Source organism: Hetaerina americana, unplaced genomic scaffold (assembly GCF_022747635.1).
Source record: "Hetaerina americana unplaced genomic scaffold, ioHetAmer1.1.p SCAF_7, whole genome shotgun sequence".
Taxonomy (NCBI): domain Eukaryota; kingdom Metazoa; phylum Arthropoda; class Insecta; order Odonata; family Calopterygidae; genus Hetaerina; species Hetaerina americana.
Genome location: NW_027287316.1, coordinates 81,201,781 through 81,227,494, shown reverse-complemented (window position 1 = coordinate 81,227,494; position 25,714 = coordinate 81,201,781). Strand labels below are relative to the sequence as shown.

Genomic DNA, 25,714 nt, shown 5'->3' with positions numbered 1-25,714 from the left:
ATCCACTGAAAATTAAACGATTGGCCATAGACAGCTGATGGGCGTGTATAAAAGTTTATTTTTTCTTTTGGGCCCAAGAATTCTATGTACCACTTGCAATGAATGGTAAAGGAATGGCAAATCTGCTTGGTAAATACATAGTTCACTTAAATTATCCAAGAGTTGGATGTTTGCTTTTTCTTGATTGTCAGTGGATGCCATGGGTCCTCTTCCATTCATGCATTCATCCTTCAGTATGTCTCTGCACTGCCACTGAGGAATATTTAGTGGTAGTTTTTAGGGGAGGAGGCTGACAGCTTTGGTCATTTCCACCATAAGGGATGGATGGCAAAGGAGAAAGGGTGGAGAGAAACCTGGTGTCAGCATTAGCCTACTCTTATCAAAAGGCACCAAGGGGTCCACAGTTTATCGTCCCACCCGATGGATGGCGTACTCACACAAAGGGCTCTCCATAAAACCCCTCAAGTAGGGATTGGGATGCCACTGAAACATATCTGTCGTCTCCAGGATTTGAACCCACACCCTCTCAGTGGGAAGCCAGTGTGATAGCCACCACACTATCTTGATCTCCTGAGGAATACATTTGTCATCACACTCGGACTTTGGTGAAAGTGCCATCGTCCGCCAAGGTGTACCTGTACCTCTTGAAGTGGGCCACGTCCATCAGCATGGCCTCTATTGAGTCAGTCACGACCTGCTCAATCACTGGTTGGAGGGGCTTCAAGTGGGCGGTGCTGGCGAGGTCCTTGAAGTAGGCCCACTGGTGGGGCCCAAGGTGGTGGGCCTTCCTCCCTCCTGCTCCCACCCTACTCTTATCAAAAGGCACCAAGGGGTCCACAGTTTATCGTCCCACCCGATGGATGGCGTACTCACACAAAGGGCTCTCCATAAAACCCCTCAAGTAGGGATTGGGATGCCACTGAAACATATCTGTCGTCTCCAGGATTTGAACCCACACCCTCTCAGTGGGAAGCCAGTGTGATAGCCACCACACTATCTTGATCTCCTGAGGAATACATTTGTCATCACACTCGGACTTTGGTGAAAGTGCCATCGTCCGCCAAGGTGTACCTGTACCTCTTGAAGTGGGCCACGTCCATCAGCATGGCCTCTATTGAGTCAGTCACGACCTGCTCAATCACTGGTTGGAGGGGCTTCAAGTGGGCGGTGCTGGCGAGGTCCTTGAAGTAGGCCCACTGGTGGGGCCCAAGGTGGTGGGCCTTCCTCCCTCCTGCTCCCTCTGCCCTCATCTCATCTGTTGATGGCAGGGCCACGCTCCCCTCCAGCACCTTGAGGAAGTACTGCACCTGTGGAGGCCAACTCCCTTTGAGGAGATGATGACGACCAAGGCACATCCCTCTCCCATCATATGTGGATACCATGGGAATTAACTTATCAGTGAAGCTGCGTGAATCCATCATGAATTTTGTTTTCAAAGGGCACTGCTGCAAAATAATTACTTTAGCTAATTTGTAAATTATTCCCATTTTTTGCTGCTAATTCTTATTAATGGTTATCTGGAATGCAATGTTTCAATAATAGGATTCATATTTCGAAAATAATGATGATGATGATTGAGTTTGTGCTTGATTGTGAAGAATTTTGGTTCTGCATGTACCAAGGATAATCGACAGGACAGATTCTGCAATGCAGCGGATGTTTTTTTTTAGCATTCTCAAAAATCATGACCAGTATCCAGCAAGAGTTTATTTTTCACATTGCAAGGACGATTATTTTGAGAAATGCAATACATTTATCGAAGAGCACAAGATACAAGAACTGAAATCAGACCCAACAACCAAGTTTCAACAAGAGTGCAAAAATTCGTTAAAATCATGTTCAATATTATTTAAGTGGCATGATGTAGGAAAAAGCTAACCCAAATGAATCCTTCAGCACCCAGGTTCTTTGGGTTACCCAAGATTCTTAAACATGGATTTCCGATTAGACCCGTGATTTCTAACGAAACAGGTAACGCTTTATTGAGCAACCACCTGTTAGCGAGAAGAGTAAACGATATATTTAGAGAGCATTCAAAATTTGAAGCAAAATACGGTGTCCGTAATTCCATTGACTTAATCAACCGTGTTTCTAAAGTGACTATCCCCAACAAGTGCTTCCTAGTGTCCTTCGATGTATCCAACCTCTTCACCAGTGTGCCGCCCAAAGAAGCTATAGACATTGCAGAAACCAAACTTATCCAGAATTCTGTACCTTACCCAGTTATCTGTGAACTAATCCAACTGCTACAGACATGTGCTTCGCAAAGTTATTTTAAATTTAACGGAAAGTATTTCAAACAGCCCAATGGCCTAGCTATGGGTTGCCCTCTGTCACCGATTCTAGTCGACATTTATATGAACCATTTCGAAAAGAACTTGTTCTCCTCGTGTAACGAACTAACAAATGATGTGTTGTGTTGGTATCGAAATGTGGACGATGTGTTTTGTGTGTGGAGAGGCTCCAAAAGGCAACTTCAGCTATTTCTTACACATTTAAATTCTTTGAACGAAAACCTAAAATTCACCTGTGAAGTAGAAGAAAATAATACACTGAATTTTCTTGATTAAAAAATTTCAAAATTAAACAACCGGCTTGATTTCTCTATCTTTCGGAAAAACTCATACACAGATCAAGTTATCCATTTCAAGTCAAGACATTGCTTCTCGCAAAAACTCTCCGCCTTCCATTCAATGATACACCGGTTGGTGAACGTCCCAATGTCGCAAAACAACGTCAAAAAAGAACTTACCACAATTAAATTGATTGCAAGAAACAACGGCTACGATGAGGAGCTAGTAGAGAAACTATACCGCAAAAAACTGAATAAAATGGCATTGAAAGATATTTACTGTACCGAACCGCCACAGGAACCCGCAGCCAAGTGGTGCAGAATCCTTTATTTAGACAATTTTTCACAAAAAGTATGTAAGAAACTTCCAAAATGTAGAATAAAGATAGCCCATTATAACAAATCAAGGCTCAGGAGCCTGCTCTCCCATACAAAGGACAGAATCCCATATAAGGAAAAGAGTGGAGTATATAAGCTAAAGTGCGATTGCGGAGCAATATACATCGAACAGACAGGGAGGAAATTCCAAGAACGAGTGAAGGAGCATCAAGCATGTGCAAGAAATAAAAAGGTGAACTCTCAATTCGCAAAGCATTTGATTGAAAATAACCATAAAAGTGATTTTGATTTCGAAATTTTACATGTTGAAAGCAAAGGCTATAGATATAGATAGAGGCCTTAGAACAGTTAGAAATTTGAAGTAGTGTTTGTTTAAATGAAAATATTGTTAACGAATTTCTGTATGCCTCCCACTCTCCCCTCCTTAAAGTTCCAATCCTCACGGTGGCCGATGACACACCCCCTCCCCTTCATCCAACCCTCTCTAATCCCCTGACTCACGAGAGCTCTACAATGTAGACTTCTCCCTCCCGCTCCACATTCCTTCAACCTTGCGGAGGTGACGCCAAACTGCCCTCCCCTCCGGCACGCAAACCCATCCTGACTTTACCCCTCCCAAACCTTCCTGATTATCTCCACCCCACCCTTGCCCTGGCTGTATGTATAAGAAGGGCTGCAAATGTAGAGAGCTCACCTGATGATGAAGTTTTACTTCGAAACCCGGGTCGTGTGAATAAATCGTTCCTGTGGAACTACAAAGTTAGTCCTTTCATGTATTTGTAATGAAAGTTCATAATTTAAAAGATAGAGGATTAATGTTTTTGAGGCACACAATTCATACTTGGGCTGAGATCATTTCTGATTGGCTCTTTCTCAGCCTCTCTCTTCTCCTCATAGCCATTTCAATTTTATGGAGTAGATGCTCTCACGATTGCCTGCATAACCCTCTTATGTTGGTTGAAGATTCTTTCTTAAAGATGAATTTATGGGCCTCCTTTGTCAGATCATCCTCCATATGTTTGTTTCTTTCTGACAATATGTTTAGCATCATTGATGAAATGTAATACAGACCATCAGAACTGATTAGAGCCTGTTTGGAGGATATTTAAGATGGCAAAAATGATGACCTGCTATCAATACCTTGAGGAAGATGGAAGGTTTGGAATCGTGGCTGTACTTAGTTTTATACATCTTTAAGGCTCTGATTCATGTGAAAGTCAATATAGAAACTTACCAATTAAGATCTCACATCCATGACTACACTACAAGAGGTAAAGTGAATCTAAATACTACTTATTGTAGATTGTCATCAACTTACAACTCATTTCATAATATGAGCATACTACTCAGTTGAAATCAGACTGTATCCAGAGTTTCAAGAAAAGGGTATACACCTGGTTACTTGCTCACCCACTTTACTCATTGAATGGATTCTTTTGTTAAAATCTTCATCGCATTTAAGAACTTATGTTTGTATATTGAGTAATATTGATATTGATGACCCTTAATATGGTTGTACCATTTTTCAAAATGAATATAGTATTATTATTATTGTCGTCTGCATAAATTCTGATCCAGTGTAAAACAAAACTTCTCCGGCATGATTGGAAAGCATTTGCCAACATCTTTGGCTTTCTCCCCATTCATAAATTCGATCTGTCCCTAAAATATGGTTTATATACCTACATTGTTCTAGCCTAACAGGCACTAAGTATGAATTTTGATTTAATTGGTAAAGTTGCCTCCACACTTAGTTAAGCAATTTCCAAGACAAAGGTTTCCTTCATCTATAGTCAGCAAGGGAAAGGACCATTGCAAGTTTATGGATGAAAAAGGAATAGTCAGTTTTTAATTCCAAAACCATGTGCAATGCAAGATCAATCTACTGATGTAATCAAAGCCATGCCAAATATTTTTATTTAAAGTAATAATTGACTTAGTTATCTTTTGATTGCCTTAAGTTGATGAAAATAAGTGGACTTTATCGGCCAATGTTTTGTGTGATTTCTGTAGAAAGCATTGGTAGAAAACTGACGTACTGAAATGAAATCACCATAAAATTATTATAAGTGAAACATTTGAAATAATCAATGTTTGAACTCTCTCTCTCTCTGTCACCCTCTCTTTGTGTCTGAAAAAATACCGTGATATAAATTGCCGGACTTCATTATACCTCACCTCAGTGATGCCCAAAAGGTTGATTTTGAATGGTGAGTATTGTACTTGCATGTAAAATTTCTACTCATGGCAATTTCTGATCCAGGAAATCACAGCTTGTGTTTAGATGAACCCCGGAAGAGGATCTAGATGTGCGTCCAAAGCAATCTGGTCAATAGCTGAATGAATATATACATATAAACATGGTTTGTATAAAAAGTATCAGAAATATAAGATGAGTTTAGGGCAAATCTTTCACATCACCAAATTTTCAGTGATATTGAAGTGCACTGTCATCTTATCAATGCCAATTCGATCTGTCATCATGCGCACACTTAACTGGTGGTCCGATTCCGGCACTTCACGCAAATGTCAGCATAATTTGTTTCTGATACGTTTTACACAAACCTTGTACACACATGTATGTGTATGTATTTCTTTAATAGCTTAATTGATAGAGCATCAGCCCATCAAGTTGAGGGTTGTGGTCCAACTCCAAGGAGGATTCTGCTCATCCAACATCCCTATCCTATTCCTACCTCATCCTCCCTTGCCCAAAGTTCTCCCACTTTCACAGTCTTCAACATCCCATTTCCAATCAATATGCTTTGCATCGATTTTATCTGTCTCCTTTAGATTTCTCCCAACAATCCCCTCTCCTCACCCACCGTACCTAGCCCCTCTTCATTTGTTTTCCGTTCTGTCCACTTCACCTTCTACATTCTTTTCCACATTTCAAAAGCCTCCAATCTACGCCTATCATCCTGCTTCAATGACCATGTTTCCGTACTCTGCAATACCATGTCCCATCTCAAAGTTTTAACGAGGCTTTTCTTAACATCTTTACTCAATGTCCCTGTCATCAACTCCCTCCTCCTTGTGAAAGGTTCTTTGCCCATTGTAATTTTTCTTATGTCAATACTACTGCAACCATTTTAGTCCAATAATATTCCAAGATAGAAACTTTTCCACATGGTCTAGTTTGTGAACTCCTCTTTTAATATTTAACTTAGATTTTCTCTTCCTTAAATTGCATCAACTTCGCTTTGTTTACATTTATTCTCACCCCATATCTTCTCACTGACTTTGCAATGGACTTTGTAATGTTTGCAACACTTGGCTGTTTGACAACATAGGTATGAGAAAAGGAATAGAGGCATGTGCAAAAGATGGAAGGGTGCGGATTCCAAGCAGAAAAAGGTTTCCCTGGCCGTCTTGTCATGGGTGATCCAAGGGAAGGAATAGTCATGTCTTAGCAGAAGGGTCACTTGCCCTTCTGCTAAGACATGACTATTGGCCACCACGTTGGGGCTCAGGGTGAGGCAATCTCTCCCCTTACTTGCTAAAACCAATCATCTGGTTGAATCTCCTCGCAGGATGGCCACTTTTTCTTGACTCCAATTGCTCTATCTCCTCTGATGAACGCACTTTCTTTCCTCAAGCCTTTGCATTTCCCATTTGAGTTTTTTTGTGAATCTTCTCTCATAGATGTATCTGCTACTGGCATCACCACATCTGGGCCCACTACCATTTGTTTATTGTTGTGCTTGTACTTACGTTTGTCTGTACCAAAAACTATCCAATGTAAGAAACATTAGACTCAACCAGAATCCTTGATCTGCATGTATCCCAGATATTATATTCCTATTCAAGATATTTGAAAAAAATTTGTTCTTTTTCTGAATTTTTAGGAACATGGCTTATATATTGTGAGTGGTGTCATGGCATGATACACTTCTGCAGAATAATAACTTCCCATCCCTCAGTTGCATCCATTAATGTCCATTCCTTGCATACTGTCAGATATTTCATGGATATTTTTGTCAAAAAATGGCTTCCTGCTGCTAATTTTATCTAAATTATTTGACCTGAACACATTGGTAGATAAAATGCTGATTCATTCTTTTGAATGCATAAATATTTTATTTATTCCCTGTGCATTCACTGGGCTACAAATAATTCTAAATTATTCAAAAAAGGCAACCAAAAACCTTAAGCTTCTTGGACTAAATTATATTTTTCCATCATGCCAGAAATTTTAATTTCCTGGAACAGTTATTTTATAGTGAAGATGTGTTTTGGGAAATGCATAAACTTTATGAGGAAAGGCATGAGCTGTCCATGTCTAAAAGTAGCAAATATTTTTCAAGCAAAAGAACTTACAATCAACTAATCATTTTACATGAATGAGCTTCCATTTTAACCCAGCAATTTTAAATATATTTACCCATACTCAAGTACTTATGATGCCAATGGCCACTGGAGTTCTCTCACCTGGAAGTGGAACATGATGAAGGGCACTGTCATTTGAGGAAGACCAACCAGACACATGCTCGGGTACTCTATGTTGATCAGGTGCTTGTAGAGTGGGGTCACGTGGTAATCATTCACCTCTATTTTGCACTCGGGGGATAGGAATGGAAAGCTGTACTCATATCCTGCAGCAAGAAGAGAAATTTATAAGAGAGAGTGCTACTATCAAATCGGAGACAATTTTTGGAGTCCTGCTAATCTAAGCAAAGTTTCAGTGGTGAAAAGGACATGCATATTTGTATATCTTTTACTGTCATTTTCTACCAGTGAATATCAAAGGGATAATATTATTTTAAATACATTTTTGCTATAGTTGGTAATTTGGGGAGAATAAATTGTGTGAGGAAGACCAGTAACAGGGTAGTGAGTGAAAGAAGAGAGTTAGCCAATCTTCAAAGTTTGTCCCCTTCCCATGCTGGGTATATAAGGCCACCGCTGCCCCCAGAGGATCCCTGAAATCCAGAAAAGCTGGGCCATTTAATATTTGAAAATGTTGCTTATTTCTTGCGTATGCGATTGTTTATAATTGGGGATCGGGAGGTTGCGGGGACTAGCGTACAGGCTTCCCACCGTGAGGGCCCGGGTTCGAATCCATGTGGCGGCAGATATTTTTCAGTGGTATCCCAATCCCTACTTGAGGTGATTTATGGAGAGCACTTTGAGTGAGTCCATCAGATGGTGCGTTAAACTGCAAACCCCTTGGTGCCTTCCGACAAGAGTAGGCTAATGCCGATGCCAGATTTCTCTCCACCCTTCCTCTTTTCCCATCCATCCCGAATGTCGAAAATGACCTCAGCTGTCTATCGCCTCCACTGAAAACTATTTACTGTTTACAGCTGGGTAAATAAGTTAAAATGTGGCCATACATCCACAAATGATGAACATTGTTTAAGACATCCAGTGGAAGTGACTTACTCCAAAACAATTGACAAAATCTACGATATGGTTTTGAGCGATGGATGAATCAAAGTTTGTGAAATAGTTGAGGCCACAGGCTTCTCATAGGGTGCAGTGTTTTCAATATTGCATGAAAAATTGGATGTGGAAAAAACCTTGGCAAGATGGGTGCCGCTGGTTTGCTCTCGGTGAAGAAAGAATATCACTGTTGGGTCGATTTGGAGACTGGTTTGGTGCTTTTCCAGTGCAATTACAAGTTTCTGAGCTGATACATAACTGTGGACAAAACATGGATACACCGCTAAGCGCCAAAGACAAAAGAATAGGGGGGAAAAAGGGTTTCTAGAGGCGATCCAGCTCTGAAGATGGTGAAATCGGCCAACAAGATGATGGCATGTGGAATCATCCACATCGATTACTTGCAAAAATGATAAATGGAGAGTATTATGGGTTGTTATTGCACTGGTTGAACAAAGAAATCAAGAAAAAAGTCTTCATTTGCCAAAGAAAAATTCTCTTCCATGAAAGCAATACGTGTATGCTCACTTGCACAGTTTTGATGGCAAAAATTATGGATTAAAATTCGAATCGTCACAACATCCTCCATAAATATTCTCCAGATTTGGCCCCCAGTGACTTTTAAATTTACAAATCTGAGGAAATGGATCAGCAAAAAACAATTCCTGTCGAACGAGGAAGTCATCGCATAACTTGAACTTGAAAATTTCATCTACCATGGAATTATCAAGTTAGCTGTTGTAAACATTAATTCTTTAATGTACTGCACAAACTCCAATTGGGAAATGTATCTAACAGGAATTTTTGCAGTCATTTCATGCAAGGAAAATAAAACTTTCTGCTGAATCTGAATATCCTACAATATTATTTCCTTTTTACCTAATGTAGTTGCAGACCTTGTGTTATTCATGAGGTATACTTGAGCAGGGTAACCAATTTTTCTTTAGATTTCGATGCTTTGACAGCCAAGTCTCTAGTCTTAATGTCTTCTACCCTGCGTATAACAGTAATTTTTCATAAATGTTGCTGCCCTTGGAAACTAATCATCTTTGTGCTTCATATGTAATGCACAAAAATTAAATGCTTTTGATGCTAGTATAAAGTGTAAGAATAAGCATAGAAATCTGATACAAAGAAGTCATTTATGGCTGTCAGGCTGTTTTTTGGGGGACTTGGGAGTATGAGCTCCCAAACAACATTAATACCAAAGCAAGGTTCAAGCATGGTGCATAGAACATTTAGCAGCATACATGAAATATTGAGTGATTAATACTTGAGATTCAGACCAGTGTAGGCATACTCGTACCTATGTATGTTCAATGGTCCATGTACACATTACTTCTCCAAGGAAGAGGATGGCATTTAAAATTAAGTGTCCACCTTCCCTCCAAAAGGATACGCTGAAGGCTGTGATGGGTGGTTTTGTCATCCTGCACCGTGAAAAGTGTGTCAGTGCCCGCTCTTCAGTGGTGAAAGGCAGAATCAAGCTGGAATTCTTTTTTTACTTCATGGTCCTTTTCTCAAAGTCACTTTGAAATCAAGGTCTACAAATAGCCAATAAATTCTAATACATACATTTCCGAAGCGCATACTATGGTGTGTAAGTGAGTGAAAATTATTGCAATCCAATTATTGTCATGAATGAGGCTTGTTTCAGCTAATTCTAGAGATTTGCAAATTGGCTCTGGGCTCCTTATCAAGTCATAAGAGGGCAATTTAATTAAGAGGGTAATTTGAAAAGTTCTCAGAATGGAATAGAAATAACTTACCTTAGTGAAACTTTTTTATTTTTCAATATAGTCTCCCTGTACACTAATGCACTTGATCCAGCAATGTTCAGCCGTTAGTTTTTCATTTGAAGAGAATCTCGGTCCACCAAGGAAAATTTTGAGCATGGAGAAGAAATGGAAATCTGACGGAGTGAAATCAGGTGAATAAGGCTGGTGTGGCAACAATTCATATCTTAGTTCATGTATTTTTGCCATGGCAAGGACACTTGTGTGCGGGAATAAGTTGTCTTGATGAAAGCTGGCTTTCATCCTTGCCAAACCTGGCCTTTTTTCGTGTATCTTTTACTGCAGTCAGTCCAGGAGGTAGCATAGTATTGTCCAGTAATTGTTTGGCCAGTAGGAAGGTAATCAATCAGCAGAATCCCAGAAAATTGAAGTCATCACATTTCTCGCCTCAAGAGCTGTATTACCTTTGCTTTCTTTGGTGGTGGTGAATAAAATGTTTTCACTGCTTTGGCTGCTGTTTTCTCTATGGGGTCTAGTAGTGCACCCAAGTTTCATCTGTGGTCCCAAACCGGTGGAGAAAATCTGGTTGGTTACTCTTCAAACGGGTCAAGCATTGTTTGGAAATTTCCATTCTGATGCCTTCATAATCTTGCCTCAAGAGCAGCAACACCCATCTAGCAGATTATTTCCTCATATCCAATTCCACCGTTAAAATTCAATATGCCCGTTCAAATGACATCTTGACAGCTTCAGCAATTCCTTGCACTTTCAGTCTGCGATCCTCTATGATAATAGTTGCTGGTATGGTGGCATATTTTGGCTGACCACTACACAGATCGTCATCTAAGCTATCCCAACCAAACATAACCTCCTTTTTCCACTTGGCCACAGTTGAATATGAAGGAGCAGAGTCCCCCAGAATTTTCTGAAAGTTTCCATGAATTTCCTTTGCTTTCATACCTTTCTATGCAAAGTATTTCGCTGCTCGAATCTCAATTTTTGCTATATTCACAAATCACTATATGGGAGCAATAACAGAGTGGCAATCGCACCACAGATGTCTTTCCAGAGCACTGATGCATTACATGTTTATTCATATAGGATTAACTATTACTATGTGGGAAACTCGTGCTAGCGCTGACATCTGGTGGTGATTCTGAGAACCTTTCAAACCATCCGCGTATTGTGTATTTAATAGACTACCATTTTAAGGCGGATTTTGGATGGGCTCAGACTGAACACTGCTACATTTCTAAGCATCATCTTCTAACAAGACTCAAACCTGACATCCTACACTACAATAAACTCTTTAAAATTCCGCATACTTCCTTCCTCCAGTCCATCTTACTTCCTTGTCCTATTCCTTCCCCTTCCTCATCTGTCCAACATTCTCCCCTCTACCACAGTCTTCAACATCCCATTGCCAATCAATATGCTTTGCATCCATCTTTCTCCTGCCTCCTTTGGATTTCTCCCAGCAATCCCCTCTCCTCCCTCATCACATGCCCTGAATTTCCTCATTTGTTTTCCTATCTGCCCCTCTTCCATTTACCTTTTCCACACTTCTTCACATCCACATTCAAAGGCTTTGAATTAATGCCTGTCCTCTTGCTAATGGCCACAATTCTGTGCTTTACAGAACTGAACTGGCTTTTGGGAGAAGGGTTAGCTTTGCTGCATCCGTGCATACCTATGACTCCTTCCATTCATTTGCTCCTCTAACTTAGGTTTTTTTTAGCCCACAGATGTTAATTTTCAGATACTATTATTCATTCCATTAGTATCGACTTTCTTTACAAAGGTCGGTTGTGATAAATATAACAATGGATTTGATGTCATTTATGTGTCTATATACTTCACCTGTGCAGTATATCAGTGTGTCTGCTTTGCAAGTTGTCCCATCTTCAAGAGTGAATCCTTCCTTGTAAGCAGATATTATGTTGGCAGAGACTTTGATGGATTGGGGGAAGCCAGATGGCAGCCATGGTGTGGGTCTGTGGCAGATTGTCACCTAGGAAGGGATAAACAATATGCTTATGATACTAATTTATAATAAAAAAAACTTTTGTTGGGCTTGTTATGCCCCTTTGTCCAAATATGGAAAGGTTTAAATCTAAAGAGAGCTACTTCTTCATAATGGTATACATAAAATCATCCATGAAGTAAATGATCGGCAAATTGTATGGGAAACAGTAATACTAGTTGTATTTGGTTTTTTCATTGCCTTTAACACATTTCCTTGTTGTCGATGATGGTGATATTTGAATAGACATGATTTGACCGAAAAGAAAAGCTATTTTCAAAGCCGCCCTTATTCTAGTATTCGTGATATTTTTATCAGCAGTTTGGTAGCTGACAGCAGGCAATATATTAGCAGGTACTAGTCAAAAGAGTTGAAATATGGTGAAGGTTGGGAATTAGGAAAAATTAATAACTGTGTTGGGGTGCATAATTTATCTAAGAACAACAGTGGAACCTGGCCTCATGACAGCATCACATTTGACATGCACCTTCCAAAGCAACCACCAATTATTGCTTTGTAAGATTGAACGTTAATGTAATATCCATTAGATGACCAACAGTCAATGTGAATGTGACCAGATCTAGTGCTCACCTCTTCATGTCAAATGCACCAGACAAAGTTGACCAGGTGAAATTTGAAAAAGCAAATGAAAGAGTAATAAATGTTGGAATTTAAAAAAAATTTAAAAGTTGGAAAATGAAAACAGCCGAGATCATAAACTTGATTGGCACTGGGTTTGTTTAAGGGGGCAGGTAAAAATAAGTTGACACTTCAGAGGAAAATAGAAAACACACACTCGGTCACTTGGGTGTGTTTGTGAAACAGTGACTCTCGTGTACCTCAATCATACACAAACAATGTTCTGGGTGGAATTAAGGGAGGTAATTAGAATGGGAGTCTTTGTTCCAATGTTATAGGGGGTTATGTTAATCAGCGTTCGGTAGTGTTAGGTGGGGCCTGGAAGTTTAGTGAATAGGAGACCAATGACAGTGACTCCAATATTTTTTGTGTGTCCTTCCATCAAAAATCCTCTTACAACTAGTGGGCCTCTGCTAATTATAATCCAATGAGTGACCATTTTTATTTTTTCATAATTCATTAAACATCTAATGATTTTCAATATCATCGACTAGATATTGAGGCAATATGTTTAATAATATTCCTTTTCATAGATACATATCTATCTGTTTTTGAGACATAGCTGCAGGGGGAGTAGGGACTGCTCACGCTGTGGGCAACGGCAGACACTTGGAGGGCGATGTCACAGGCAGAGGAAGAGGCTCCCCAGAGCACGACCCTCTGGCCAGCAAATGCTTCCGGCTCCCTGTACCTGCAGCTGTGCAGCACCTGGCCCACAAACTCCTCCATCCCGATCACCTCTGGCACCCACGGCTCATTGAAGTGCCTGGCGACGGATTGGCATGTAAGTACCTACATTTACTTGTGGTGAGGTATTGAGTGCAATTGTCACTAGGGAATGATGGTGTGAAATGCTGAGTAGTGCCTTCCCTTGGAAGAATATAAAAGATGAGAAACTTCAAGCTCACTGAAAAAAGCATTAGGGACATTTTCAAATGGCAAAAGAGATAGAAAGATTGATAGTCTCTCTCCCATTCTGGGTTTGTCCACTGGGTTGAGCTCTTGAGTTGGCAACTAAATGGCATAATTCCCTTTCCCTTGCATAGCAGAGAAATCTGATAGATAGATAGATAGTTTTATTCGCCATAGAACAATACATAATTGTATGGGCTTCGTCAAAAATTCAATTACATCAATTGTATACAGATTCTTAGGAATAATAATGTACATGACATATATGAGTATTAAGGATTTAAAAAAGTTGAATTTCCTACATTGGCTCTTTCTGTGTACTCTTGGACGCTATAAAAAACATTATTTAAAAAGAAATGTTTTAACATTTTTTTGAATTTATTTTCTTGGGGGAGTATTCGTTTTAACTCTTCAGGAAGCTGATTAAACAGTAGTCTTCCTGAAACTTCTGGGGTTTTTTTTAGTACTGCTACTCTGCAATGGCCATTATGAAGATTTTCCTTGCCCCTGGTGTCGTACTTGTGAACGTCCCTATTTCTGATCAGTGAAGGTGTTTTCGTGCAGGCATACAATATCACATTATACATATATATACTGGAAAACTACACTTGGGATGGACTAAAGTGGAAATAATTAGTTTGATGGGCTTGCGTAATTTATTGTGTAAATTATGAGGGCAAACGGAAATTATGGAGTAGGGATGATTGTGCAGGGTATTCTTCATCTTCTTTACAATCTCCATCTTGTAATTGTTTATGGGTCAACTTGTGATTGTTCTTATGGACATTGCCTAATGCTGTGCTACCTGGCCCTTCTGAGATTTTGTGGTGCTCACTATTTGACCCCATTTGAGGTATGTGCTCCACTCTGAATCCCCAACATTGCAATGCATTGGCTGGCTGCACCCAACTATATATTTTCATGTTATCTTTAAAAGTTTGTGGTAAATTGTAGCAGTTTCCATTTTTCCATCAAAATCAAGGTTGCTTCCTTTTATTTACTAAAAATAGTCTTTGAAATACTCCCAGTAGCACCCTATTCATACTTTGAGGGCTCACAGATGGTATATAAAAGCACAGCCATCATTGTTTGGCACTAGAAAGTAATAAGTGTATTTGTTTGTTTCAATCTGAATTTTCAGTGAGCGTGCTAAATTCATGGATGGTTTCCAACACAAATTATTGGCACAGTCTGGCGGCACTCGTATTTTCTGTATTTCCTCACCACATAGGATGCCTTTTGCCCTTTTTGCCATGTGCCTAGCAGCCATGATGTGCCTGGCTTTCTTTTAATGGCAACAAGTTACCCTTTAAAAGGTTGCATTGAGATATCAGGTGAGTCATTTTGATAAAATTTTCTGTATTTGTTGCCTTAAGTACATTCTATCAAGTGGTTTTAAGTAAATTATTACCTTCTCAGTTCGATTTCGTAGATTTTGACAAGAAAAATTCATGATTTTATATGTACATTTTCATGTGGCAGTGGAGGACTAACATCAGAAGAAATATGGACTAATGGAGAACTAATTGTTCTCTCAGAAAGCTGATATCATGAGTGCAATTATATAAACGTTGTAATAGTTTTAACTTGACAACACCTGACTACGTTATTTTAAATGATGTTTATCAACTTGTGGGAAGAAATAGTCGAAATTGCAGTTTAAAAAGTTGATCCCTCAGAACTAGTTCAATAAGTGCCCGAACAGGTTTTAAAAATTAGTAAGAAACTCTCAAGAGTGCTTAAAAACTATGTAATTGCATCAAACCTCTTGACTATCTATGCATGAATGGGTTTTGCATTACTTTCCATCACTCATAATTAATTAATGCATGAACTAAAGAAATTGAACTGTGCAGTAACGGTTAAACCTGATATTGCATAATACTGTCTTTCATTATGCTTCAGAAGGCATTACAGTCAAGAGGCAGTCATTTGGTGGGCAGAGGGGGTTAGGAAACCTTAGCAGTTTATCATTGAAATATTTCAGTCATGCTTTATGAACAATTAATTTGAATTATCCTTGATCACCAAAGAACATATTGTAGTGAACCCTATCCATGGCAATTTCATAACTTCCTTCAATTACATATAATCACATTGTATTTGAATGGATGATTATTGCATTGTAATTCCTTTAAAATCAAGATACAAGTTTTGTAGAGCAATTGTCATTCAGGACGGTATGTGAAAAGTAACGTCTATGAGAGAAAGACAAAATTTATCTGGGAAAAGTATCATCAAAGATTGCTGTTTTTTAATTCATACTATTGTACGTACAATGTATGTACATGTACGTTGTATGTACATGAGTTTGACGTCTATTGTATGTACACGTACAAGAAGTCAAAATTCTATTTAGTACCTGGTCACTTATAAATAAATAAAATAACCATGTCGACTCATAATTTTTGAACACAGTCACTTTTAGCTCAATGTTGTGCGCAATATTTTGGCTTCTCATATTTGCCTCACTTCATTTGTGTCCCTGGCCAATGGTATGCACATCTACCCGTGTTACTGACCAAGCCTTGTAATGTAAAGAATTCTTCCTACACTTCAATTCTTGCCTCAAGCCCTCCTCAATGGGCCCATCCCCTTGTTGGCCCTGAATGGGAGGCCTGCATGTGTGCCACTCACCCATTGCAGACCATGATGGCATCGAAGGTGACGTCTTCCTCCAGGTCACCAGATGCCATGTCGAGGATGGACACCTTCCACTTGGTGGCACCACCGGTCTCTACTGGAGCGACATTCTGCACTTCCTTGTGGAACTGGCGAGAAGAGAAATATGGCACGAGAGAGTGTGCCTCACCTTTTACGGTTTCGGGATTTTCACAATGGGAGGGTCATCTCTGAGGTGTTATTCCCATAAAATACATGTTCAATTACAATTTTGCAAAATTTGTTCCTGCATGTAACATTCTTTCATCAATTTTCACTTATTTCATTTATTATCCTTAATTTTGTAGGAGAGCATTCTGAAAGATTTATTCTAAGAGAGAAGGAATGGGCTGAAAAGTGAATGGTTGTCAGCATCACAAGGAGTTGTTGGAAACTATTATTTTGTCTACATATTTAAAATATATTTATTTATTTATAGGGAATTTTGAATACATATTTTCTCTATTCAAAATTTATATTAATACTTCCCTTGCTGTGGGTACTATCAACATCTCTTTTTGCCCATTTGCACATTTACATACTGGGTTGGGATATTGAAGAATGGCAATGCAAAACACATTAGAAGAGGAGTAGCACGGAACCACAGAATACAAACCTATCACTTTTTCAGTCAATGCTAATGGCTCAACTTAAAAATGACAAATGTTTGATTCAAAATGTCCTAAGGGCTTTCGAGAAGTAAAAATTGCCACGTACGATGATTTAGGTATCTAGGATTTTAAGTTTTCAATTTGTCTTCTTCATTGGCTGAATTTTAAGGTTGATGTAAGTGATTCATTTTTAGTAGCTATGAGTAAAAATACCTTTGTCCATGAAAAGGTATTTTTATCCGTAGTATGCATGAAATCCATTTTCTGGGAAATTAGAGGTCACAGGAAAATTTGTGAGATTTCCTTTTCTCTGGGAAATAAGAGAACTTTCAGTGATTAAAAATTCATTCATATGCTACCATACAATATGGGGAACAAATGCAAAAAGTGTGTCAATAAAATGGTATGGTGATTGGTGTATTATGGCATGGCAGGTGGAGTAGTTTTTGACCACCAACCAGAGCACCCAGATTCGATTCTTGGTGACACCTCTGCGCACTTTCAGACTCACCTTAGCTATGTGACATCTTCCTGGAAAACATCATGCAATACAGAATGGGAAGTTGGCTCCCCTATTAAATCCATTTATTAATATTTGAATGTCATGCATGCATACATTACTCATGCATGAAAATCCTCTGATGGAAGAAACATACTCTCAACAAGTTTTACGAGGTTGGTCTGAAAAGTTTCTGACCTCAGAAAATATGTTTTATATCTTTGTTAGGTTCAAAACTTTTCAGACCACCCTCGTATAAGAATAGGTAACGTATATAAAGATGAATTCAAGGCTATTGAGGAATGTGGAAGGATGAGTTGGAAGCAAGTTTCCCCAACTAGGAATTGAACTATGGGCTTTTCTTTCCCTGGACAGATGCCCTGACTACTAGAAATGCCCATTTCTTCTATTCTACAAGGTGCGTTGGAGATCTTAGGTCACTCAATTTTTTTATTGAAGACTGGAAATACAAAGATATGGTTGAGTTTGAAATATGTGGGCATTCTTAATAAATGCAGGACATAGATGGCTCAACCAGGCTGCTCAGAGTTAGTATAGCTACTGCTACAGCGAAAGTTTTTTCAATGCCTAACTTAGTGTTGTTTATGCTAGAGTTCAAATTTCTTAGTACTGGGCTTCCCATATTTTTGTGGTGGTCCAAGTACGTATTGCCTTATGGGGAAGAAGGAGTCCTTATGGTAGTGGGCACCTCCAGTAAAGGTCGCTGCATCTACTCCCCAGAGAGAGAGGACAAGGGAGTAAAAGGCATAGAATCTCTTTCCTGTCATGGTTGAGCATAGGAATAAGGTGATGTTGTAGGAGAAGTATGGAGTACAATTAATTTAAACAAAAAGTAAACTTATTACGACTTTTGGAGTTTCCATTTTATTTTATTTAGTACGGAGTATGCAAAAAGGCAGCAAAAGCCTTATACGAAACAGCACACAGGAGCGCCCGAATTGACACGACTGAAGGAAAGTTACATTTTCCGAGGCTATGCTCCTCCCACTCACCTCTCATTTCTCACTCTCCAGTCACATTGCTGCAGAGAGTTTCATCTTCTCTTTTCCAATAAGTCACAATGATTTTAATTGTACTTTACACTAACCCAAGAAGCCTTGGTCATGAGCAAGGTCGTTTTTTCAGTGGGATCACTACAGAAGTGATATCAGCCGCCATGAAATCATGACAATGTTGTTCATAAATATATGTTTATCTTTGTTGAAGTTATGTTTAGAAGAGACAGAAGTTTTAACTTTGTAGTGAAAGTGTTCGCCGGGAAAAATTAGTAGGCCTTTGAACTTTAACACACCTTATATGAAACTATCAACACACACACGTGTGCATGTATTCACATGCATTTTTTTTCTTTAGCCAAAGGTCATGAAGGGTCCTTGCCCTCCAACCCTGTGTCCTGTCTCTGTGTCTGCATGTTGTCTTTGATTTGACTCTGCAAACCATGAGAGTATTTTTGCCGCTAAGTGGATTATGGAAGGGGTGTTTTGAAGGAAATTTCAAGAGACCTCAATGTGTTCCAGAAGGTTATTCTCCTTGGCATATCGCTCCAGGTACGCCTTGACCCTGGAGTGGTGGATGTAGGAAGGCTCGTGTTCCAGAGGGCGCTCCATGGGGAAGTCTGGAAATTCCATGGTCTCACATGGAATATCTGTTCTGAAAAATACATGTGGCTCTCATTTTGATCCAATTAACATGTGACCGGATTTCCAATGTGGACACCCAAAGATGGGACCATTGGTCAGATTGGCTCACCTCCAGTCAGTCACGGATTAAAAGAAGGCTGCTTGTGGGTGGGGGGGGGGGGAGAGAGAGAGGGGGGGATTTCATCACCGTTGGAACGGACAGTATTTGCTCTTGAGACAAAGGTGACCAGGAGACAAATTTAAATTGACCAAATTTCTCAATTGAAATTCAGCTGTATTCAGAAAATGTCACCAGATTCACTTTATGAAGTTTGTTGACGTAAATTCTTCGGAAAACTTTTTAAAAAAAGAGAAGGTAAGAGTTTGGAACAAGCTGTTATCTCATTCAGTTTTTCCTCCAAAAGTGAAGAAAGTGTGGTAAATAAAGTCTTGAAGCCTCTTAATATGAATGAATTTGATATGTATTTCAAAACTGAATTCCAGTTTGGGTTTTAATTTTTCCAAATAATTTTTTTTTAATATTTCCAAAAAATTGGTTTTAATTTTTATAGTTATAAAGGTCTGGTAATTCTTGGTGGTGGGGTTTCTACTTTACTCCCAAGTTGCATTCATAGTAATAATAATAATAATACTTTATTCATTTTGAAAAATGGTACAACCATATTAAATGTCGTCAATATAAATATTATTTAACATATAAAAATAAGTTCTTGAATGCGATGAAGATTGTCACAAAAGAATTCATCCAATGAGTGAACTGGGTGAGCAAGTAACCAGGTATATACCCTATTCTTGAAACTCTGGATACAGTCCAATTTCAACTCAGTTGGCAGATAGTTATACAGTCGTATGTTCATATTATGAAATGTGTTGTAAGTTGATGACAATTTACAATAAGTAGTATTTAGATTTGATTTACCTCTTGTGGAGTAGTTATGGGTGTTAGATCTTAATTGGTAAGTTGCTATATTGACTTTCACATGAATAAGAGCCTTAAAGATAGATAAACTAAATCCAGTCATGATTCCATACCTAATTAGAAAAGGTTTGCAGGAATCATGTGGTGGTATATTATTAAGATAGCGAATAGCTCTCTTTTGCAGTAGCAAAATTTATTTAACATGTTGGGAATGACCCCATAACTCAACACCATAATTCAAATGACATTGAAAGAAGGCATGGTAAAGTGTTAAACGATACTCATTGGAAATGAGAAAGTTGAGCTTTCTCAACATATAAACAGCTTTACTCAGTTAATTACAGGTCTGACTGATGTGAGTCTCCCAGTTTAGTTTTGTATCAATATAAATTCCTAATCTTTTAACTGTTTCAACATCAGTTATTTTTGAGTTAAGACTGCATACAATATGCTGAGTTTTGTTAGCATTTAAATGTAAATGATTCAGTTCAAACCATTCTTTAGCCTGTCTTTGTGTAGCACTAGGGCCTACCTTTGCATCTTGTAGATGTTGACATTTTTGCACAAAAGTAGTGTCATCAGCATATAAAACAGATTTAGGTTTAATGTAACAGGGCAAATCATTAATCGTGATGATGAAAAGTATTGGGCCAAGCACAGAGCCCTGTGGTACACCACCTTTTACTTTCAGAGCTGTAGATCGACAGCCATCAAGTTCAACCAACTGGTGGCGATCATCCAAATATGACTTCATTAGTTTCAGTGCAATTCCACTTAATACCATAATATTCTAGCTTTCTTAGTAATATTGAATGATTAACACATTCGAAAGCCTAACTAAGATCACATAGTGTCACAGAGACTGATTCCTTCTGTTCAAATGCATTAATGACATAATTGACTATGGTATCTACTACCAAAATTGTAGATTTCCCAGACCAAAAGCCATACTGTGATTTGGAAAGAGATTATTTGACTCAAAAAAATTACATATTTGATTTTTCATAATAGCTTCAAAATTTTTACCAAAAATTGGGACTATGGAAATGGGGCAATAGTTAGCTAAATCATCTTTATCACCTTTCTAATAGACAGGTACTGTTTTGGAATATTTTAGAGCTGTTGAAAAATCTTCTTTCATCGAAACATAAGTGGACTAACATAGGTAATGGTTCTGCAATGAACACAATAATGTCCTTTATTAGGGAATTAGAAAGACCATTAATATCCTTACAGTTAAATTTTTCAACAGTTGATATAATATAAAATGGCGTAACAAAATTCCATTTAAATTTTTCGGAGGAAGATTTTGCAGCAAACTACCAATATTGGTAGCATCAGCATGAACTACCCGTGCATGCATAGACAAAGTTTGATGTAATTTGGCAAATTTTTCTAGCACTTTCCCTGTGCAAGGGTTTTGTTTTTTATATGATATTTGCCATATATTTAATCAAAACAGATGAGAATACATGTGTTAGCGCATTGAAATTCTAGTAATTGTCAACCAAATGCAATTAAGAATGTGCATCACAAAGTTTTCTCGGGTCATCCACCGGGTCAGGGGTTCCGTATTGGCCGACGTTTCGATGCTCTAAGGCCCTAAAATCAGCTCCGCTCCGCCCGAAACATTGTTTCCTCTTTGAAGACGACACCTTTTGTGATTTGGCCACATGGGAAGGATGTACTTAATGAATTCCACCAATTAATGCGCAAGACATTTGTATTTCCGAGTAGCACATAATGCGTGACATTTAAAATTAAAAAATTATGCGTCGGCCGGGAATCGAACCCGGATCAACTGCTTGGAAGGCAACTATGCTGACCATTACACCACCGACGCTGGATTACATTGTTCACACATGATAAAAAAAATTAAGATTCTGCGTTTTCGCAGATCAAATTCTTTTATTACAGTTTACAGAGTAGACAAAGATCCCTCTATGCTTGTATTTGGGACAAGTCATTTGGCGAAAAACGTGTTTGCGAACAGTTTCATCCTGGGTCTATTTTTGAAGACTGTTATTATCCGCGAGAGTAAGCTAAAGTCAGTTTCACAGAGCGTCTATTTCCTCCATATTAATCGAATCTCCCATTCGGTGAGGCGTCAAAAGATGACTGCAAGTACTTAGTAATTAATTTGCACACCACGCTTCAAATTCTAGGGATCATACATTTACCGAAAATTGCATACCGTTGTCCCGTGAAACAACATTGATGAAAAATGTCGAATTTAAAAATAGAAAACATTTTTAAACTTCATATCACTATATTGGGGCGACGAAACGCATCGCATTTTACATATTTTTCTGCTGCGTAGACGACACCTTTGTGATTTGGCTACATGGGAAGGATGCACTTAATGAATTCCTGGGGAACATGAATTGCCAGCATCCGAATATATCCTTCACAATGGAATTGGAAATCGACGGCAAACTCCCTTTCCTCGATATTCCAGTTTAACGGAAGAGTAATGGCACACTCGGGCATGGGGTGTATCGGAAGCTGACGCACACTGGGCTGTACCTAAATGGAAACAGCCACCACCACCCATCCCAAAGGCGAGCAGTGCTGAACACACTCTTCCAACGAGCCAGGGTCATCGCCGACGAAAATAGCTTGCCGGAGGAGATAAACCATCGCAGTACTACCTTCCTCCAAAATCGGTATAGTGGACGAGAAATCTCCTTGTCCCTAAAAAGGTCATTCGACCCGCAAGCACGCACGATGAAGGAGGAAAAAAAACAATAGCCAGGGCCTGCTTGCCGTACGTCACCTCGATCTCTGGGAAAATATCCAGGATACTGACAAGGCACAAAATCGAGGCAATCCACAAACCACCGGGAAAAATTAGAAATTTGCTTGTCAGAGCCAAGGACCCAATCGGCCTAAAGACCCCCGGCATATACCAAGTCCCGAGTGCCTGCCGAGACGTCTACATTGGAGAGATAGGGCGGACCAACGAGACCAGGTTGAAGGAACACAAAAGACAATTACGACTAGGGCAGTTGGAGAAATCAGCCATCGCCAAACACAGTATCGGGATGGATCACTCCATTAATTTCAACGGGACGAAGTTACTTGCCCGCGACTGTGGTTACTGGGACCGAATAATCAAGGAATCAATTGAAATTAGAATGGCAGGACGGAATTTCAGCAGGGATTCCGGCTATTCCTTCTGCAATGCATTGGAAAATAATGCTAAAGGTAAGAAAAGGAAGGAACAGGCCACAACAGGCCCGGCGACCAATCAGGAGGCTCCTCCTCTGCGGACTAATCAGAAGTCACCTGACCCGAGGGCACAAGTATATAAGACGCCCAAATACTCCGCAACCTACACTCTTTCGTAGCCTTTACAAAATACTTTTTTCCACCCGGAAGAGGAGTTAATCCTAAAACGGGGTTTCCGTATTGTTTTATTATGTTTCTAATATATTTTAAGTACATCTCTTGTATCGCTATTACTTTACGGAAATAAAAACCTTTAAAACTGAACTGAAACTGAGAGTGGCAATCATCTACCCTGAGGACGATGCACGAGTCGGACATCGAAAGGTCGGCCAATATGGAACCCCTGACGCGGTGGGAGAACCGAGAAAACTTCATGAAGTAAATACGCCAGGAAAGCACCAGATCTTGTACATATTTTTACAACTTGTATTGGGATATTAGATACATTTCTCACACAGTCCTCGATCAGTTATACTACCAAGCATGAAATGCACACTCTCTATACCATTTCAATGATCTAGGTTCCTGTTGATATTTCTTTATCATTCCATACTATTAAACATGGTCTGATATGCATTTAAAGAATATTTGTTTGGGACTTGGATTAATTAGTACACTACCATTTATGGTTACACCAGAAAAAGTTTAATATCTTTTTTAAATATTTTTATCTTCTGAATTCGTTTTATAAATTGTATCACAAGCACTACACATAGTCCCAAAATATTTGGATTTCGCGACTTTCCTCCTCAATTTTGCGAGGCACACTGATTAAATTCATACCATTCTTATTTTACTTGATTTCACCCACCTATATTTCAGCACGATGCATAGAAATAACATCGAATGATGAACCCATGTCAAAAGTTTGACATTCCCATGGATTATTTTTTATGGCTATGATTTATTTTTGTTCTTTTAGCAATTTATCAATTAAATTCGTGTGTTTGAGTCTTTTTTGGTCTCAACATGGAAGTGCATACATACAAAACTGTTTGTCTTACTTTGTCATGGCTTGAATAATTTCAATTTTCACTTCCTCCATAACTGACTTAGCCACAAAAATTCTGCCGATGCTCGTGCTTTGAACTCAACTTCAATAGATGATCTAAACACTAATATCTAGCTGACTCCATGAAAAGTGTGCCACTCAAACTTTTGCCGACCCCGGTGGCGGCGGGGGTAACGTCCTCGTCTGCCATTCCAAGGGTCGCGGGTTCGATTCCCGCCTGGGTGAGTTTTCCTCCATCTTGAGCTTGGGTGTTTGTAAATGTGACCATTGTTATCATTGTTAATAGTTCGATGTAAAGGCCAAAATGTGCTGTTTTCAGACTAATGCTGAATAAATAAATAAAAATAAATAAATAAATAATATGTATCCAGTTCTTATCAATCAATGTAATTCGCAAAACTGGCATCAAGGAATCAAAGAATCTGATAGTTTCCCAAGTAGTCATAACTATATCAGCGCTAGTCCGATAGCAACCGCTCCATCTCGATCCCCCCGCTCGTTATCACCATTTCTGTTTACGTGCAGTAATTTCATCCGTGACACACTCGCTGACCGCCGATCAGCCGCCGCGAGTGTTGTCTACACGCACTCTCCCCTCATGCACCTGTCTCTCTCACGTGACACTGGCCTGAGGTCATACCGAGAGGACACGGCCTTACCTCAAGTCCCGGTACACTGCTGAGGAGGTGGCCACCCTTTGGGCGCCACCCGCTTCCCCCTCGGAGTAGTTCCACGTCCCGCCGGCCAACTCGCTCCTCTCGAACACTCGGAACCGGAAGGGGGAGCGGAGTAGATGCCTGGCGGCGCAGAGGCCGGAGGCGCCGGCGCCAATCACCGCCACGGAGACACCCATGTCGTCCTCTCGGTCGTACGTACACCTCTGCTCTCTACGCCGAGGAGAGGCCTCTTCGCCGCCTGCGGGTGTATTTTCGACAACCCCCGCTTCTCCCGGCCCCCCTCCCTCCCCTCCGCAGAGATTAGACAGTGGAAAAAGGGCTAGGGAAACTGCTGGACCGACCGAAACGGCTTCATAAGAAGGCAGACGGAGATAGAGTAGGCTGCTGGCGTAATCTAATTTTCCGTAAATCGAAAAAAACTTCTTTCTTACTGGCAAGAGTTTGAGACTAACGGATGAGATTAAGGAATTGGCGCCAATGATGGTAACCAAGCAACCTTGGTTATCAGCTGACGGTTGGTTTTTTACACTATGGATCTTGGTAGAGCTTGGCACATACGAAGCTCTTCGTGGAGTGTATTTTGAAAGAGGCATGGGATGAAGTGGAGATAGGAATGAAAGTCGGTGGAGAATTCATGAAACCAGTTTGGTTTGCTGAAGCTTAGTTTGTCAGTCAGCCAAGAGATTATAAGATTTGCTGAGCGCAGGGGAAAATCAGTTTCATGAGATGAGAATATTTCTAAACAAAGCAAAGTTTGTGAGGTTTTCGGAGAATAGAAAGGCTAAGATAAACGTGAAAATAAGAGGACGAACATTAAAGTAATTGGAACGGTTTACT

The 25,714-nt window shown here is 39.5% G+C and overlaps 1 protein-coding gene and 1 non-coding gene across 2 annotated transcripts; both read right to left on the bottom strand.

The window, feature by feature from the left end:
• Window positions 1–891: 891 nt before the first annotated feature.
• LOC139696894 (uncharacterized) lies at window positions 892–25,053 on the bottom strand. The gene is made up of 7 exons (XM_071595775.1): window positions 24,860–25,053; window positions 18,901–19,048; window positions 16,244–16,377; window positions 13,283–13,460; window positions 11,893–12,043; window positions 7,343–7,506; window positions 892–1,307 (listed from the first exon to the last, which is right to left on the bottom strand). Exons 1-7 carry the CDS (start codon window positions 25,051–25,053, stop codon window positions 1,026–1,028), a joined length of 1,251 nt encoding a protein of 416 aa, XP_071451876.1. The 3' UTR covers window positions 892–1,025.
• TRNAG-UCC (transfer RNA glycine (anticodon UCC)) lies at window positions 21,729–21,800 on the bottom strand. Its single transcript has one exon. It is a non-coding gene; the product is annotated as a tRNA-Gly (tRNA).
• Window positions 25,054–25,714: the final 661 nt, after the last annotated feature.

Bases quoted from the DNA above. Each gene is read 5' to 3' on its own strand.
- LOC139696894 (XM_071595775.1), bottom strand. From the start codon at position 25,053: ATGGGTGTCTCCGTGGCGGTGATTGGCGCCGGCGCCTCCGGCCTCTGC. The intron at 13,461-16,243 runs GTGAGTGGCACA...ATCCGTCGCCAG, and splicing joins GCCATCATGGTCTGCAATGG to GCACTTCAATGAGCCGTGGG. The intron at 7,507-11,892 runs GTGAAGTATATA...TTCTTGCTGCAG, and splicing joins CACACTGATATACTGCACAG to GATATGAGTACAGCTTTCCA.